Raw genomic sequence first — 19,880 nt, forward strand, 5'->3', positions numbered from 1 at the left:
ATACTCACAACTGTAAACCTACTTTTACCTCACCCTGTATACAGATATAGACACAGATGTAGAAATATAGATGTAAATGTGTATGTATATGTACCTGAATGTATACACATTCATATTTTCTAGGTCTGTCCATTGCAAGGACCAGAGAGCAGAGATAGCCCAGAGCAATGAGCATATCTAGCACCCAGATCTTGACTCCTGATTTCTATTCTCCATTAAAAGCCACCAGTGCTGTGCTGGTGGTGTGGCTCGGTTGGGTGTTGTCCCATGCACCACAAGGTTGCTAGTTTGATTCCTAGTCAGGGCACATGCCTGGGTTGCAGACTCGATCCCCAGTGGGGGGTGTGCAGGAGGCAGCCAATCAATGTTCTGCTCTCACATCGATGCTTTTCTCTCTTCCTCTCCCTTCCCCTCTCTCTCTAAAAATCAATTTTTAAATTAAAAAAAAAAGGGCAACCAATGCTCCTTAGAAAATATGATTGATTCCAGGAGTGGAACAAAGAACAAGATGAGTTTGAAACATTTTGTGCTCAGAGAATAAGGGAACATGTCAAAATAACACAAAAGCCAGTTTAAAGGGGCCCCCATTGTCCAAATCTGGGGCAATTTGAGCATCAAAATAAATCATAACAGTAAAGAATTATAACCTATTAAATAAAATAGGGATCCTTGTGTCCACATTGGTGTACATACATAAGTGGGAAGAGGAGAAAGCTCTTTCTTGGAGTAAAATACTAAACAATAAAAGTAAAAGGAATGATGGAGAAAGTCATTTAGCCACCATCATAGTAATAATCCATTCAGGCAAGAAGCATAGATGGATATTAAAATTATTAGGTGAAAATGAGATGGGGAATAAGATACTACATGGTCTCAAAGTGTTTACTCAAAAGGTATTTATTAATTACAGAGGGAGAAACAAGTTAAATTTATAGTGGAGAAATCTGGCAGACACCATTTTAATCAAGTGGTCAAATACCACTAAATAGCTATCATGTGTCATCAGACATAATGCAATGAGAACACAGCATCACTATTGTGGCATTCTGGCCAAAAATACATAACCTGAGTCTAATCATAAGCAAATATCAGACAAACCCAAATTGAGAGATATTCTACAAAATGACTGGCCTGTAATCTTCAAAAACACTACGGTCATGAAAATCAAAGAGACTGAGGAACTGTTCCAGCCTGGAGGAGACGAAAGAGACATGACAACTAAATGCAACATGTGATTCTGGACTGGATCCTTTTGTTAAAAAGAACATTACTACGACAGCTGAAAAATCTGAACGTGGACTCTAGATGAAAAGGTAAAAGGCTATTCTTCATAGTATTTTTGTATAAGTTTGAAACGGTTTCAAAATTAAAAGCCTACAATCAAAGGTATGTTTCTAAATAAAAATCTAGATTTTTCAGCTACCATTAAAACACACACACAAAAGATCTGGCAATACCACCTGTCTTAGTCCTTTGGGGCTCCTATAACAAAATACCATAAACGGTGTAGCTTATAAACAACAGAAAGTTACTTCTCACAGTTCTGGAGGCTAGAAGTACAAGATCAAGATGAAGGCAGGTAGACAGCACCTTCCTGCTGGGTCCTCACATGGTGGAAAGAGTGAGCAATCGCTCCAGGGTCTCTTTTGTAAAAGGGCACTAATCACATTCATGAGGGCTCCACCCTCATGACCTAATCACCTCCCAAGACCTCACCTCCTAATTCCATCACCTCGAGGGGCAGGATTTCAACATATGAGTTTGGGTGCTGAGGGAAACAAACATTCAGAGAAATTCAAGAATGAAAAGAAAGCTGAGACTCAGAAGGGCAGCAATAGAAGAATTAGGAAAGCTTACCAAGAGCAAAGATATGTCATTGGAGACCAAGGCTAAGATCATCCACACCTTTGCATTCCCAATTACTATGTACGAATGCAAGCCAGGATAGTGAAGGTTACTAGGAAAAAAACTGATTCATCTGAAATATGGTGCTGAAGGAGAGCTCTATGAACACCCTGGACCGTCAGAAAGACAAACAAGTGGGTCCCAGAACAAATAAAGCCTGAAACATCGCTGGAAACAAAAATGGCAAAACCGAAGTTGTCCCACTTCGGGCACAGCCTGAGCAGGCAGGGTTCTTTGGACAAGACAGCAATGCTGGGAAATAGAGGCAGCAGGAAAGAGGAAGAGCAACCATGAGCTGGACTGACTCCATGAAAGGAGCCGTGGACACGAGTCTACAGGAGCGGAGCAGGGCTGCTGAGGACAGGACGTCATGGACATCACTCACTCCCAGGGTCACCAGGAGTCGGAGCCAATTCAAGGGCAGGTAACAGCCAAACATTCAGACCATAGCACCACCACAAACCAAGGACTTGCTGGCACTGAATCGCAAATGCCCTTTAGGCAGAGCATGTGATCTCCACTTCTCCAGTGACCACCTGACCAACTTCTCCAGTGAAGGTCCTTGTAGGCATTTAAGTTTGTGCCTCTTGATTTAGGCCCTCACACACCAAATTTCATCCTATTTAGGCCTGAAAGCTTCAACACAATTTCCTTCTTAGAAATAATCTAAAGGGGGTAATTCTCTACAAGGTATCCCAAGCCAAATACTTATCCTAACCCAGCCGTGGGCAAACTACGGCCCGCGGGCCGGATCCGGCCCGTCTGAAATGAATAAAACTAAAAAAAAAAAAAAAAAAAAGACCGTACCCTTTTATGTAATGATGTTTACTTTGAATTTATATTAGTTCACACAAACACTCCATCCATGCTTTTGTTCCGGCCCTCCAGTCCAGTTTAAGAACCCATTGTGGCCCTCGAGTCAAAAAGTTTGCCCACCCCTGTCCTAACCCATACTGAAATTTACATGATGAATTAAGTCTTAAACCTCCCTCTGAATGAAATCAAAATTTAGGGAAAGCTCTCATGACAGAATTTTATAGCCTTGACCTATAAACAACAACAAAAAAAAGGTGGGGGCTCCACTCTTTTCGCCAAATCTGAAACTGGGTACCAGTTTGTGGCCTACTGATGAATAGAGAACTACATGCCCTTAGGACATTTCTCACCTTTCACCCTGACCTTAGGACAACTCCCTGGGAAAGACGGGAAGCTGGAGCCACTCTATCTGGCTGTGTCGCTCAAAGTATGAGCTATAAGACTATGACCTGGCCGGTGTGGCTCAGTGGTTGAGCCACTTTGAACCAGGAGGTCAAGGTTTAATTCTGGTCAGGGCACATACCCAGGTTGTGGGTTACAGGCTTGATCCCCAGAAGGGCGTGTGCAAGAGGCAGCCAATAATTATTCTCTCTCATCATTGATGTTTCTCTCTCTTCTCCCTTCCTCTCTCTGAAATCAATAAAAGCATATTTTTTAAAAAAGAAAAGAAATGAAGGATACACTAACTGAAATAAAGAATAATTTACATGGAATCAACAGTAGAGGATAACGAGAATCAAATCAAGAATTTGGAATATAAGCAAGCAAAAAACACCCAATCATAACAGAAAAAAAAAAAAAAGAATCCAAAGATATAAAGAGCCTCTGGGACAACTTCAAGCATACCAACATTCGCCTCATGGGGGTACCCAGAAGGAGAAGAGAGGGAGCAAGAAATTGAAAATCTATTTGAAAAAATAATGACAGAAAACTTCTCCTACCTGTTGAAAGAAATAAGACATCCAAGTCCAATATGCAAATCAACCCAACAGTGGAATGACCGGTAGCTATGATGTGCACTGACCACCAGGGGGCAGACGCTCGATGCAGGAGCTGCCCCCAGTGCAGCTTCTGCGTTGAGCATCTGCCCCCTCCCCCACCAGAGGGAGGTGACTGGTAGGGGCAGGGCTGACCGGCGGGCAGCTCCAGGCCGCCAGCCAAGGCAGGTGCCAGTGGCGGGGGGTGGGGGGGGGACCACTCCACAGATGGCCTTGATCGCTGGCCAGGCCTAGGGACCCTACCCATGCATGAATTTTGTGCACTGGGCCTCCAGTATAGTCAATAATATTCTAATAACTATGTATGGTGTCAGATGGGTTTTGGGATGATCACTTAAGAAGTTTTATAATGTCTAATCACTGGGGTGTGCACCTGAAACTAATATAATATTGCATGTCAACTATAATTGAAAAAAATTTTTTTTATAATTTAATTTTTTAAAAAACAAAAAGAAAGAAAAGAGGAGGCCAGCCCTGAGGAAACCCTGGTACAGGAGTTATCTTTCAGCAGGTGAAGCCATTCAGAGCCAAAAAGGCCTGGAGGGTGGAGAGACAGCACCTCAGGCAGCCCTGCCAGAAGCCACTGGGTTTCATCCTCGCCTGACCCAGAAAAATCTTATGGGAGAGAACAAGAGGCCCAAGAGCTCTCTGATCTGCTGTCAACCAGCTGCAGCCCCGAGACTGCCAAGTGCTGCAGTGACTCGGCAGCGCCCTACGGAGCCGTCTGGGAGGGGATTACCAGCCTGATCCCCCGTCTTTAGAGCCAGAAATGACTCAAACCTCAACAGCAAGGGCCTGCCAGGGAGGGTGACAATGAGCACTGGAGAGGGTTTTCTCCCCCTCGCTGGTGTCTCTTCCCCCTTCTTGCTGCTGCGGCAGATTCTGGACAGTGTACAGCCTGTGAGGTAATATGAATTCCTTGGCAACCAGCAAGTACCTGAATTCTTTCAAAACCACAGGAATCCAGCAGAGAAAAGGTAAATATCCCCGCGGAGCCAGTGTTAATTAGCAAAGAAGGCTACTGAAGAAGGAACTGGGGGTAGGGAGGAAGGGAAAGGCATTACAAATGCTTTGGGGTCTTTTCTGAATATCCACTGAGAACTATGGCTGAGACAGTCCCCATGGGGCAGTCTCGGGGTCTTCTCCTCCCACCCCCACAGCAGGAGTGGCTCTCTCCCCGTTCCCTGGAGAGACACCTTCATTTCACCCAGCTGCTACAACGACCTATCTTCGGGTCTCTGACAACACATTTGGTTTTTAACTTAATTGTGTTTTAATTTTTTTTCCCAGTTTTTTTTTTTCCTGTTTCAGTGAAAATTTGGCTATTGGCTCTGTCTCAAAAAAGGTCCAGTCAAATCATTTAGACCACATACTGGATCCACCTAAAACTGTAAAATCCAGGACAAAGTCTTTTTGGTTTCCACCTCTGATAGGAAAAAAATCTACACCATTTTGGGGGAGAATGCTACCCTCTCTGGAAGGTGAGTGTCCCCTGCTGGTGCAAAGCAGCAACATCCACATGCAACTCAAAAGCAGGGTGCACCTCCAGGGGAAAATGCCAGACCCAGATGCCAGAAAGATGATTTTTTTAGATGCCTCAACATTATGCCCATGTATACAAAATAATGAGTTTTCTTACTTCCTATGTTAGTTAGTAAGACAACAAGAACAACTGAAATTATTAATACAGAAACAAACTATTAAGGCTCTTTTTCTTCAGTAAGTTTAAAAAGGTAAAAAACTTACTGAAACTACTTAGTTTACAGACTTAAGAAATGAACTTAATCTTTCTGTCACCTAAGCTTTGAGTCCCAAAGAGGTGATATGGGATAAGGCCATTCTTTTGTAAAGAAGAAAACCAATTATATTTGTTGCCAGTTTTGTTTCTTTAGAAAAGATTATGGTTTTCCTTGGTGAACCTCAAAGTAAAATGGCTTAGTGATCTCATCCCAAACGGATTGTCTTCAGTAATGTCTACATAAAACACACGTGACCCAAGATTTACTAGAGGCTGCAGATCTGGAGATGCTATGGACTATTGCTGAATGTAATGACACACTGGAGCAGACCCTGAGGATTAAAGAGAAGCAGATGAATGCCAAGATATACAGTGAGTTAAGACACAGGAACACAGGCACATGGAAGTTATTGTGCAGAGCAATGTGCCCTCGAAGGACTCCAGCTAATAGCCTGTGATCATGTACTGTCCTTTCGTAAAGCTTTTATATTCACCTACACTTTTAGGTAAACGGAGACAAAGTCCTGAGAATTCCCATTTCTTGGTTCAATTTGACCCGAGTTTTTAGAAAAACTGTTCTCTAAATTACTCTAAGAAAAAGCATGCATTTAAAAATAGACAGGGGTGGTCAAAAGTAGGTTTACAGTTGTAATACAAATAAAAAATAAAATAATTAATAAATAATAACAAAAAATAAACTGTTTTGTGTACTCATAATTGTAAACCTACCTTTGCCCACTCCTATACATATATATATATATATATACACACATACATACACACACACACACACACACACACACACACACTCAGTTTCCACTGAAGGCAAAAAAAGTTACTCAATTCAGTGGATTCTGATTCTGGCACATACCGAGTAATCAAAACGCTTACATATCTGTAATAAATATTGGTATTGCTCTCAGACTGTGTCTGAACCATTGAGGTCTTAAAACTATGCCAAATTTTACCAAAAGAGAGGGCTATTAATATTGTGAGTGAAATGTCTTTCAAATAATATGCAAAACATGTTGGTATGACCTTTTCTTTTTTAAAAAAAATTTTTTTTATTGATTTCAGAGAGGAAGGAAGAGGGAGAGATAAAAACATCAATGAGAGAGAATCACTGATCGGTTGCCTCCTGCTTGCCCCACACTGGGGATTGAGCCCACAACCCGGGCATGTGCTCTGACTGGAAATCGAACCGTGACCTCCTGGTTCATAGGTCGACACTCAACTACTGAGCCACGCCGGCCAGGCAGTATGATATTCTTGAGAAATAGTGAGTGTAACCTTGAGGTTTTGTTCCCTATGCAAGAAGTCCAACTTGTGGCAGGACGGAATCACTCCTGGGAAGGGAACAGGAGACAAGCTGGGATGAGGATGAGTGGAGGGAAGAGGAGAAAAAAGCTCATGATACACAAGAGAGAAAACTCAGATATCTAAAATTACAAAACTGAAACCCTCAGCACCTTATATATCTGAGTAGAAGTAAGAGGTATACTTTATCTTCTTTTTTTCTAGATAATATGGGGAATTGGCTTTTAAACCTATAATTCAAAGAATGACAGCACATGTGTCTACAAACACTACAGACAATTTCTTTCCTATGAATCTGATTAGAGCTAGTAGTATGTGATCAAGGACCTTTCAGGTTCAATTCTCGACCTGAAAACTGAGAAAAGTTATAGTTTTTCCCTCCTCAATTTTGAGGAAAGAGTGAAGATAGGGAATATATAAAATGGAGTCACTTTAACCAAGTTGTTAAAATTATTAACATTATGATGGTTGGGGCATGCGGAAAGATTCTATTCTTGTTCTAATTAACCTGGGAAACTGAAAATTTTTTAACTTTCCAGTCTTGTATCAATGCCTGCATATATGTCTGGACATACACACCGGACCTCCAGATAACCCTTTGATTATTCCCCTGAACGGCTCATGGAGACCACCTGGCATCCATTAACCAGACCACAGCATGTGACCAGACCTCCTGGGATCCACCTTCCAGACCACCTGGCATCTATCATCCAGGCCACCTGACATCTGAAAGATAACCATCCTGGACCAGTCCTAGGGCTAAGAATGCAGGACTGAAAATTTTCAAGAGTATAATTTTTACTATAAGAACTCTTAACTTTTCTTTCTTCTTTGGAACACTTCTGGGTTTTTGTCTAGCTGTGTTCCCAGTTTGCAAACTCCAAGACCCTTGAATCAATCTTTTTCATTCATTTCTAGCCAAAGCTTCCAGACTCTTTTTGAGTAACAATGGACAATTTTCAAGGAACAAGAGACCAGAACTAGGGAGCTTCTGTAGCCTCCGAGTTCCTAGGGCTCAAACACATAAATCTAGTTAAGAATATGACAGAGCATATAAATGCTGTCACTGCCACCTAGAGGTGAAGGGAAGAAACGGCTCAACCGGCCAAAATCACCCTCAGATGGTAGTCACAGGATGCATCAAAAAAATTTGAGTATAGGAAAACACCATTTTAAAATAACAGTTGTCAGAGTACTATAATACTTCAATAGGTAGGCTTCTTTTAATCATTATATTTCCCATCTTCGAAGTACATTTTCTAAAATATAAAACACATACAGACCAAGCTTTTTAGCTTGTCCATGACTGCTCACAGATTGCAAACTACCTTCTAAACTGCTATGTTATATAAGGCCAATGCATGAAAAAAACTTCAGGGAAAGCTAGTTGATTAAAAATAAATAAAAAATACACACACTCACACATACACACAAGAGGGGAAAACATAGGTTAACAGTTGTGATTACATGAAATATAGAGTTTATTCTTAAATCATTATTTATTAATTATTGTATTATTTTCCATAAAATCAACTGTAAACCTACTTTAGCCCACCCCTGTATATGTTGGGGGAAGAACATAAAGTTATATGCTCATTTTAAACAATTATAGGGTCTATGAAAATACTGTCACCTCTAAAATTATCTGGTTCTGGAAAACAAAACTTCCAATTATTATCATTTGAACTTAATTTTATGTCACATTACCATAAAACCTAAAAAAGACCACAAGAAAAACAAAATAATATAACCACTGTAAAGTATATTACTTGCAGGTGGAAAAAAAAAAAAAGCAGCTAATGCCTCCTAAATACAAGAGGCCTTGACTCTGGAATCAGATCCAGGAATCCAAACTCCTGCTCCACTGCCAACCTGCTGGGATACCTCAGAAAAGTGAATTCAAGCCCCCTTACCTCTCTAACCCTCAGTTTCCTCATATATATATATATATATATATATATATATATATATAAATATATATATATATATATATATATATATATATATATATATATAAATGCAGGATTTTTTATTCTTTTTAGATCAGTTCTGAAGAACGACAAATTATCCTTTTTGTTCTGTTTTATTAATCCTCACCCGAAGATATTTTTCCATTGATTTTTAGAGGGAGTGGAAAGGACAGGGAGAGACAGAGAGAGAGAGAAACATCGATGTGAGAAGACATCAATTGGTTGCCTCCTGCATGCACCCTAACCAGAGCCAGGACTGAGTCTGCAACCGAGGTCCGTGTCCTTGTTCAGAATCAAACCCAGGACCCTTCAGTCCAAGGGCCGATGTTCTATCCACTGAGCCAAACCAGCTAGGGGACAAATTATCTTAATACCCTAGGGCCTAGGGTCTTCAGAACAACTGCCATTGCATGAAAACAGGATGCGATTCTGGATCGCTGCTAGGAAAGATGTGTGCTTACATACGCATAACTGTTCATACATGTGCATATGTAAAGCAACCTGAAGACCATCTGGGCACACTCTATTTTTCGGGGTTAAACGTAACAGAAAGAAAAAGTGATCTTAATATACCCCTTAACTGGTCCACTCTAATAAACACCCTCCCTCCAAATGTCTCTTACCTAGCCAATCCTTCTTCATAGAGATAGATGACAAGAGGATCATAGGAAGTCACAAGCACATAGAGGCGCACATCAAACTTGAAATCTAGAAAAAAGTTTGAATTCACAGGAAAAACTAAGTTCATTTGTTCTGTTACAGAATAAACAGGATAATGTAACAAAGAAACATGAAAAAACGAATAGCCCTCCTCTCCCCACAGAATACACACTGTCCACACCCCTTGCCTTTTGAGGATAAATAATAATTACACATTTTGTATATATATATGAGGATTTATACATGTATATTGTATAGTTCTCATATATATTTGTTATTATATCACCTATAAAACACTTTCTTTTTTATTATCTCATTTCATCTTTGAAATAATCTCATGAGGTAGGTAAGGAACCAGCCTCAGCTCTAAAGCCATAGTTGTTAAGAATTTCATATTAGCTTAATAAAGACTTACTAGTGAATGCCAGAGGAAAAGGGATGGGAGGGGGAATGGAAGACGGTGTAGGGTTGATAAATGGTGATGGAAAGAGACTTGACTTGGGGTGATGAACACACAATACAATATACTAGTATAGATGTTGTATTATAGAATTGTACACCTGAAACCTATATACTTTTATTAACCAATGTCACCCCAATAAATCCAACCTCCCTCTCTCTCTCTCTCTCTCTCTCTCTCTCTCTCTCTCTATATATATATATATATATATATATAAAAGCCCAATTGACTGTCCAACCGGTAACTATGACACACAATTACCATCAGAGGGCAGACTCTCCGACCGGTAGCTATGATGCGCACTGACCACCAGGGGGCAGACGCTCAACACAGGAGCTGCTGAGCTGGTGACTTGGCAGCTGCGGTTCTTGGATGATGCACCCAGAACCAGAGAGGAGGGAGCCCGATTCCGGGGTGCGTCACCCGAGAGCTGCCCTATTGAAATCCGGGACCCCTCAGGGGATGTTGGAGAGCTGGTTTTGGCCCGATCTCCACAGGCCAGGCCGAGGGACCCCCCCACTGGTGCACAAATCTGTGCACCGGGCCTCCAGTAAATAAATAATAAATTTTAAAAATTAACAAGATCTAACCCAATCCAGGCAAGGGCCTAACCACAACTCACCATCTATGAGCAGGGGGTTGTTAATGTAACGGGAGACCAGGATGTTCTCTTCCAGGGAAATCTGGTTTGGCTATTGAGTAAAGAGAAAGAATGAAAGGACAGAAATGCAAAGGAACCCTAGCTTACAGTACGGGAACAACGTTCTTAACCTTTGAGAAATGATAATGTAGAAACTAAAACTCTAAGAAAAGTTTTCTTCCAAGCTACCCATACATTCAATTGGCCACATAACACACCACTTCCATAAACACTGTAGGTATCCAATTACAATGGGGGAAATAAATTTATACAGCATCTCTCACATAATAAATCAAGTCTAAATAGCTTTAGAGATTTTTATACATGATATTAAATAGTTACATGCCAAGAAAATAAAAGCTACTTAAAAATAAAAACTTGCTTTCTCCCAAACGTAAAGTATGATGCAAATTTTTAAATGCTACTGTTCTTCTTAGATGAAAGCTTTCATCAAGTTGCTTAGAGAATTTACAGATCTTCCCCCTGTGAAATGGGAAGGATGTTTCATTGACTCACTCAATGGTACTTGCTATATCGCTATATGTCAAGACGGAACTAGATGTTTAAAATTTTTTTCAGTTAAGAGTTGTTTTTACAATAAGTAATTATGAGTATTGCTGGATAGTATATAAGGCACTGGGGAATACTGTGATGAAGTAAACAGATAATCCCTGCCCTCAGAGCCTAATCCCTACTCCCAAAGAGTTTAATATTTAGGTAGAGGGACAGCAAAACAGATAACTTACAAGAACACAAAGGAGCATATCTGCAAGTGGAAGATATGAGGCTGCAAAGTGGAAGAGCAGTTAAGTGGGACGAGTCAGGGAAGGCTTGTCCTGAAAGAGTAGGTGTGGAAGTGAGTGCTGAAAGCTATCACGCACGTGGTGGAAGGGACATGAGACCATCATGGGAAGACGGCATGCACTAAGTCCCCCAGAACGGAGAGTGGGCAGATTCACTGACCTGGGCTAGAAGACTGAACTGAGAAATAATGAGAGATAGGGTTAGACAGTTAGGAGGAAGGGACCCACTGGCAAAGGGATCTGGACCTCTGGCAAGGCGAATTTAGGTTGAACATGGTGGGAAACAGGAAATGACTGTGGAGTCTTGATTAAGAAAATAGTAAGGTTAAAATATCTGGAACAGAATAACTCTATGTGAGATTAGATTAAGGCAGAAGTCAGCTGGAAGTCACCACAATCCATACAGGACAAAGGACTCTAAAGGAAAGTGACAATAGTAATAACTGTGGTTATAATAGCTACAGCAGCAGCAACAGAAATAACTATTAACATCTGCAGCAAAATATGAAATTTTAACCAATGTAGTGAACATTTACTATGTGTTGTTCAAATTCTTCACAAGTATTATTTCGTTTCATCCTCACCTAAGTCCATGAGGTAGGTATATCACCACCCAAATATTAGAGATGAGGACAGTCAGAGAGAGTTAGGAGCCTGCTCAAAGTCATACAGCTAATAAGTCATCAGGAGGTCTGCCTCAGAGGCTTAACTCTTAAGCACTATTCACATCTTTCCCCAAAGTTCTGAACTAAAAATAATTGTCCCCCAGATTCAAAAGTTTGTCTTTATAATAATGCATTTCTATCCCAAATACTACAGTTATCATAAAATAGGGATAGTCCTGTGACACAACATTATACAGCCACGATGAGCAACCCCAGAGTCAGGATGATGAGACTGCCCTCTCGCTTCCCACTGCTGCTATCTCAAGCTCAGAACACAACTCTCCCAGCCTATGCATCATATGGACACGAGGACACCAGTGCTGATTCATCCTCAGGGACTCAGTCACCCACACCATTTCCTGACTCCCTTACATTCCTTGATCAGTTTCTCACAAGTACTATCTCAGCACCTTAGTAAGAACTGATACAATCACAATACAAAGCAGCAAGCTGTAGGCTGTGTTCCAAAACTAAACAATTGCAGCTCTCTTCCAAGTGAGTAACACCTATAGGCTACAATAGATGTCTGAGCACTCAACTTTCCCGCGAACCAGAGAACACGCTGGCAAGGGTCTTCCCTCCATGACACATCTAATGTCCATGGCCATTTCCTCTCTTTCCTGCTTCATAATACATATTTATCCTTTGAGTTATGTATAACATAATCTCTTACATTATTTGTTCAATGGTCTGTAGCTCTCATTTTTATCTGCATTAGGAATCAAATTGTAAGCTCAGAGAAGAAAAGAATGGTTTGGGTATAGTTTCCTTGTATACTATTATCTACACTAATAAAAGGGTAATATGCTAATTAGACTGGGTCGACTGGACATCTTCTGGACGTCCAACTTCCTTCTGGACAGTTAAGGGGGGACCAGGCCAGCAGGGGGGCAGTTAGGGGGCAACCAGGCTGGCAGGGGGCAGTTAGGGGGTGACCAGGCTGGCAGGGGACCAGTTAGGGGGTGACCAGGCCAGCAAGCAGAGGCAGTTATGGGTGATCAGGCAGGCAGGCGAGCGGTTAGGAGCCAGCAGTCCCGGATTGCAAGAGGGTTGTCTGACTGCCAGTTTAGGCCCCATCCCACAGGGGACACCCCCCGAGGGGTCCCGGATTGGAGAGGGAACAGGCCGGCTGAGGGACACCCCCCTCCCATGCACGAATTTCATGCACCGGGCCTCTAGTATACTAATAAGCAACTAATGAAAGCTTTTTCATATCTTCAAACCTTTTCCTCAATCCCCAATTAACTCACTTTAAATGATTTTAATTTCAAGCTCAAACTGCCCTCCAACGTATATGAAAGTAAGAATGTGAATTGTTGGGAAAGTTGGAAACATCTATTTTTCTAACTGGACTTTAAGATTAAAGCTCATGGTATCTGTTAGGTCATTGTAAGGTAGAACGGTACACTGGTTAAAAGTGTATCCTCTAGAATTAGCTAGATCTGAGTTACAATTTTGACCCTACTACTTACTAAGGAAATAATAATTACATCATAGGATTCTTATAAAAACTAAATGAGATTATATTTGAAAGGCACAGTGGTAGGCACATTAAATGCTCACGAAATCTGGTTGCTGTTACTACTGCAAACTCAATAGTATCTATGTGGTTCTATTTATTAAGTTCCATAACTTAACAGCATTCATCGCAGCATGCGACATGTCATTCTACTCAGAGCAGTGCACTGAGTTATAATGAAGACCCATAAGAATTAGGAGAGTCCCTATTTCTCAAACGGTTTTAAGGGGGATAAGCATCTGGCACACCACAGGCACTCCCTACATATCTGCTGAACAATGAGAAAAAATAAAGAGCACATAAGATAACAACATATAAACAAACAGAAACAAGTATACGAGTGACCAGAGTGACCTAAATACACTTCTGATGCTTTAAAACCTCAGGGAAATATTCATATTGTATTTACCGTGGATAATGTGTGAGACAAGGATGACTAAATCTGACTTCTATAATCAAATTCATACCCTAATCAGGAAACACCAGATCTTTCCCCTCCTCGATCTGAATATACTAAATTGGGAAAATATGGCATTTGGTCACAGTTACTGAAGGAGCTGGATCAAACACAACTCTGTTCCTTTATGATGTGTTTCCAGAGTTAAAGAGAACATTACTAAGAGACTGTGTTAGCCAATCAGCTGAGTTGCTTCCATCTGTAGGAGCCTGCACTTCTCTCTCCATATTACATAAAAGTAATGCTTTGTCTGTCCTTTATCCTGTTCTTGTAGTGGTAAAAGCTGCTATTTGCAGATATTTTCCAAAAGGTTAAGACCATTATTGGGAATGTGAAGTAAGAGGCCCTCTCAGCCCAGCAGGAAGACCGGGAATGATGTTTTCATTTGGCCTCACACCTAACTCAGGCCCCCACAACTTCCCTCACCCACTCTCATTAGTGCGGCTCACAGACCCTCCGCTGGAGCACTCCCTCCTCCCTGAAACCTAAAAGGAAAGCAGGCAGCAGCCTTGGAAACAGTTACTTCATCCCGTTGGCTAATGGGTCACATATTCCATGGGAAAGGATCCAGGTATGGAAAAGAGGGGATGGTTAGGCCTTGTGCGCAAGGAGAGAGGAGTATTAACTACATGGTTCTTAGGCCTGGGTAAAAGGTGATAAATTTCCAGTTTTGGAGTGAAATGGGAATATTTTCCCATTATGTCCACATTTTGCCAGCTCCCCTGGTGCCTGCTGGCATCTTCCCAGGCTTCTGTCTGGCACCTCCACCAAATACCTCAAAGAATCAGACTCATTCCAAAGCTTCTCTGAGGAGGAGGGGGCCAAGGGTCCAGCCAAGTACTTTGATCTCTGCAGGGGGTCTCCAGGGATCCAGCCCAGGGAGGTGGGAGGGAGGCGAGCCTGCCAAGTACATTCTCTAAAGACCTGTCACCCCCTTTACGAGACTCAGCATCCAGGGAAGAGTCGGGGCACGGGGCTCTCAGCCCCACAAGGAAAGTTTAACTCTTCTTTTCTTTATGATGTTAGTTTTAAAATAACAAATCACCAGGGCAAAAGAGCATTCCAAAAGAAAAAAACCCCAGAGGAGCTGGGAATAGATCCTACTCTTCTTGACTCATGTCTAAGAAAATAAAAAGCAAACTTATACCACCGCTGACTTTCAATAGCAATTCCATTTGGCAGCTAAAACCCAAACCCAAACCCAAACCCAAACTAGTGCTGTCTATGAGATTCAAATAACACTGGAGTTCCTGGCACAAAGCTGAAGGAAAAACTATTGGGCAGGAGCCCTCCACCAAGGTCAGAACAGAGACAAGAAAGGAGACATCCAAAGCATCTGACCAGGGCCTCTGTCACAGGAGACACAGCGTAAAGGCTTCTGGAGTGACTCAGGGCCAGGTAACAGCCCGGGCCTGGGGCTGTAATAGCTGCTGTATCAGAACCAGATCCTACATGTCTGCAGTGTTTATAATACAGTTGTTAGTCCAGACTGAATGGAAGGACCTCTCAATGTGAAAGACCCTCAGAAAGTTGGTTTCTATACGTACAGAAATAGCTCAGATCATGTGACAGAGAATGGGGGGTTTAAGATGGAGTACTGACCCCACACACAACCTATCTTCCTCCCCCTCTTCCTTTCCAGAGTCCCACTGGAAGGACAAAGAAGATACTTTCTAAAACAGTGGTTCTCAACCTGTGGGTCGCGACCCCTTTGGGGGTCGAACGACCCTTTCACAGGGGTCGCCTAAGACCATCAGAAAACACATATATAATTACATATTGTTTTTGTGATTAATCACTATGCTTTAATTATGTTCAATTTGTAACAATGAAATTGGGGGTCACCACAACATGAGGAACTGTATTAAAGGGTCGCGGCATTAGGAAGGTTGAGAACCAGTGTTCTAAAAGAATGAACTGGTCACAAGGCTAGAAAGCGGTTCAAGGACCAACAACAGACCAAAACTTTAAGGCGATCCTGAAAGATAGAAAGCAGATAGGATCAGGCTGAGAAAACAGAGCAGAGGACGCCCCTGCCCCTGACTTCAGAGCTGAGTGTGATCTTCCCAAGGAGGCTGGGAGAAGGCCCACGCTGACACTGAACACGCAGAAGCAGGAGCGGGCGGGAACACGAGCCGGGTAGGTCATCAACACGCAGCATGTGGAACACTGAGGCCAGGGAGCCTTCTCCAGCACCCAATGCATGGCCCTTGGGAAACAAGCGTGTCCTCTGGGGAGGGCAGCTTGTGCGAGTGCAGGGATCTGAAAGAGTGGCGCCTGAGGCCCTGCCATCCCCCAACGGGTACACAGTGGGGAAAGGAGGACCTCCCTGCACCTGCACAATAAGGCTGCCCTACTTCGGGGCAGGGGGAAGGAAGAGGCATGCTCCTCGCTCATGTCCACCTAAGGGGCAGCCTGACAGTCACTTTGCCCAAAGCTCCAACAGCCTCCTGTCCAGGCAGAAGCTCTCAGGGAATCGGTCCTACACAACAGTCGGGGAAACTCAGGCCAGCTGTCCATTTCAGTCAGTCTCGTCTCCGTTCATAAATGTGGCTCAACACACCTAAGGCTACTGAAACTGAGAAAAACCAACAGGAGGAAAATAAGACAATCCCCAAGGAAGTTCACACCACAGAAAATAACTTTAAAAAACTTTCAACTGATACCTTCAGAAAGACCAGCAGACAAACTGCACCAAGCAACAACAGCTGTTAACAAGAAAGCAAGCCCTAAAATAAGAGTTTCTGCAAACTATGATAGCCAATATAGAAATTCAGTAAATGAGATAAATAAATGGATAGAATTCTAACTGGTGATCCAGAAGGTAGAGTGGAAAGACAGAATTTAAAATGAGAGAAAAGCTGACACGAAGGAAAGACCCAGACTGCCTCAAAAAGCAGTTCTAGAAGTAGAAACAAAGACCAAAAAAAAAAGAGGGGGTGGGGTGGGGGGATAGTTTTCCCTGAACAAGGAATACTACTAGTTTCTATATGAAAAAGGTTGACCAAACATCCAGGAAGAAGAATTAACAAAGATCCAGACTGAATTAGTAGTTAAATTTCATAATTCCATGCTGTAAAGTTTCTACGGAGTTTAAAATTTGTATCCAACTTATAAAGCAGAGAAACTGAATCATAGTTACTGAGGAGAATGTAAATGTTAAAAACCTTAAAAACTAAATGTTTATGCTGCTAATTAATGCTTAGTGCTGAGGAATTCACATGACAGTATCCTGAAAGCAGAAAAGGCACCTCTTTTCTGTTGACACCAAAGGCCTTCCTCCCCCAAAATTGGATCAAGTAACTTTTCAGCCATAGAGTAACTATTGTCATGGGAAGTTACTGCCAAGAGACACCTCATACCCACCCTCAACTCACAGTTCTGAATGCAGATTTCCAAAGGGAACACCTGCTCTTAATGAAAAGCAACCAAATTAGCAGCTAGGACAATGGGTGCAACAGGGAAAAACAGAACGCAGAGAGGTTGTGCTGGATACTTACATTGTTGATCAGGTAGACGCCCCGCCCCCTAGAAGAGGCCACTGGTTTTACTATCCAAGGTCCCCGATCCTTTGAATAGCAGTCTGCTCAAAATATTGGGAGATAAAAAGTGGGAGAGAGAAACAAAGAGAAAGAAGGGACATGAGATTATCAACTTAAATTTCAACAATGGTTATCTACTCAGGTGGTACCCAAAGAATTTTCCAAATTTCTAAGTGGAAGGCAGCAGCTAAAATAACCTGTATTTTTGGACTAGTCTTAAAAATTAAACAAGGACAAAGACAGAAACCAAAAAGGGGGAGGGGGGAAGGAAAGAAAAAAAGAGGGAGGGCGAGAGAGAAGGAAGAGACAGCAAAATTATAGCAAATACTACATAATATATTTTGTTCACCATTTCCCCTCTTGAATGAGAGGATGAAACAAAATAAGACAAATAACTGGATTATAGTCTATTACTGTCACAGACAACCTTCATAAATCTTTGCGATTCTTTCTTCCCTTAACTAAGGGACCTCCAGAGGCTAACAGTGCAGACAATGGCAGTGTCAATGGTAGATATCATAATATGGTCACTTTCCTTAAGCAATTTCTCTGAGCTTGTAAAAAAAAAAAAAAAAATCACCTAAAATCAAACAATGTGCAAGTGGAAAGGAAAAACATGAATTTACAAGTGAGTAAAAGGTGCATTTTACTCTTGTTCCTTTCTTAGGTTCAGGCTTACACCTTAAACATCTCTGGATCGTGGGAAGAGAAACCAAACAACGGGCACCAAGGCTTACAGATAGCTCTGCTTAGAGGAAGTCAAAAGACACCAGAGAAAAGTAGGAACAAAGAATTCTCCCTTTGTTATGAGCTAAACTATCTTTTCAAGGCCTCCAACAGGCACTTGACAAACCATTTCACCAGGAGGAGAAAAAGTAGGTCTCCTTGTCCACTCTCCCCCATTTCCCCTGCTTTTTCCCTTGATGCAACCTAACTGAATTAGGAAAAATGGAATATGCCACACAGAATTTACAACACTATGAGCAATTCCACTTCTAGAAATATGTCTGCTAGTTCTACTCACACATGTGAAATGTATGTATAAGATTATTCAGTGTTGCAGTATAGTAGCAAAAGATGTCCATCAATTAATTAAGTACACTATATTGCATCTATTTCAGGGGCCAGCAAACTTTTTTTGTAAAAACAAACAAACAGATAATAGCCCTGCCAGCATGGCTCAGTGGTTGAGCGTCAACCTATGAACCAGGAGGTCATGGTTCGATTCCAGGTCAGGGCATATGCCTGGATTGCAGGCTCGATCCCAGTATGGAGCATGCAGGAGGCAGTCAACCAATGATACACTCTCATCATTGATGTTTCTATTTCTCTCTCCCCCTCCCTTCCTCTCTGAAATAAAACAAAAAATATTTTAAAAATAAATAAGAAACTATTAAAAAAAAAACACCAGATAATAAACAATTTAGGCTTTGCAGGCCATGCAATCTCTGTTGCAACTGTTCACTTCTGCCATTGTACCTCAAAAGCAGCCATAAATAATATGCAAAGAAAGGGGCAGGCTATGTTCCAATAAAACTTTATTTATGGACACTGAATTCCATATGATTTCCAAATGCCATTAAATTTTATTGTCTTTTGTTTCAACCATTTAAAAACATAAAAACCTTTTATAGCTCATGAGATGTATAAAAATAAGGCAGTAGATTTGATTCAAAGGCTACAGTTTATAGACACCTGATCTGTATAATAGAGTATTAAGCAGACACACAAAATAAGAATGTTATTAATGAATAGACAGGGAATGATCTCAAAGATAGGCTGTTCAGTGACTAAAAGGAAAGTGCAGGGCAATGCATATTGCATGCTCCCATCTATACACATACACACTCAAGCCATATGCTACAAACACACAGATTATCTCTAGAAGGACATGTGTAAAACTAGGAGCACTGATCACCTCTGGGGCAGAGAGGTGGATGTCTGAGGAAAGCATTATTGTTTTGTAATTTTTTGGACCATGGGAATATACTCCCTTTCAAAATATATAATTTACATAACTTTAAAGTCCTGCTATAGATAACTTATTTATCTATATATATATACTAGAGGCCCAGTGCACAAAAATTTGTGCACTCGGTCGGGGGGGGGGGAACACCTCAGCCCGGCCTGTGCCCTCTCGCAGTCTGGGACCCCTTGGGGAATGACCACCTGCTGGCTTAGGCCCGCTCCCTGGGGGATTGGGCCTAAGCTGGCAATCAGACATCCCTCTGGCAGTCCGGGAGCCCTCGGGGGATGTCCACTTGCCAGCGGGGAACAGTTCTAAGCTGCAGTCTGACATACTTAGTGCTGCTGAGGAGGCGGGAGAGGCTCCCACCACCACCGTTGTACTGGCAGCTGTCAGCCTGGCTTGTGGCTGAGCAGAGTCCCCC

General features: G+C 41.8%; 1 protein-coding gene across 1 annotated transcript in view; it reads right to left on the minus strand.

Moving 5' to 3' along the window:
- Positions 1–19,880, minus strand: part of TTLL5 (tubulin tyrosine ligase like 5) — a 196,061-nt gene that overhangs the window by 150,198 nt on the left and 25,983 nt on the right. The window contains exons 7-9 of the mRNA XM_023762178.1: positions 17,449–17,531; positions 10,487–10,556; positions 9,368–9,452 (exon numbers count right to left, since the gene is read on the minus strand). Coding sequence (XP_023617946.1) covers positions 9,368–9,452; positions 10,487–10,556; positions 17,449–17,531 — 238 coding nt within the window. The remainder of the gene's footprint in view (positions 1–9,367; positions 9,453–10,486; positions 10,557–17,448; positions 17,532–19,880) is intronic.

The sequence above is a fragment of the Myotis lucifugus genome, unplaced genomic scaffold (assembly GCF_000147115.1).
Source record: "Myotis lucifugus unplaced genomic scaffold, Myoluc2.0 scaffold_235, whole genome shotgun sequence".
NCBI lineage: Eukaryota > Metazoa > Chordata > Mammalia > Chiroptera > Vespertilionidae > Myotis > Myotis lucifugus.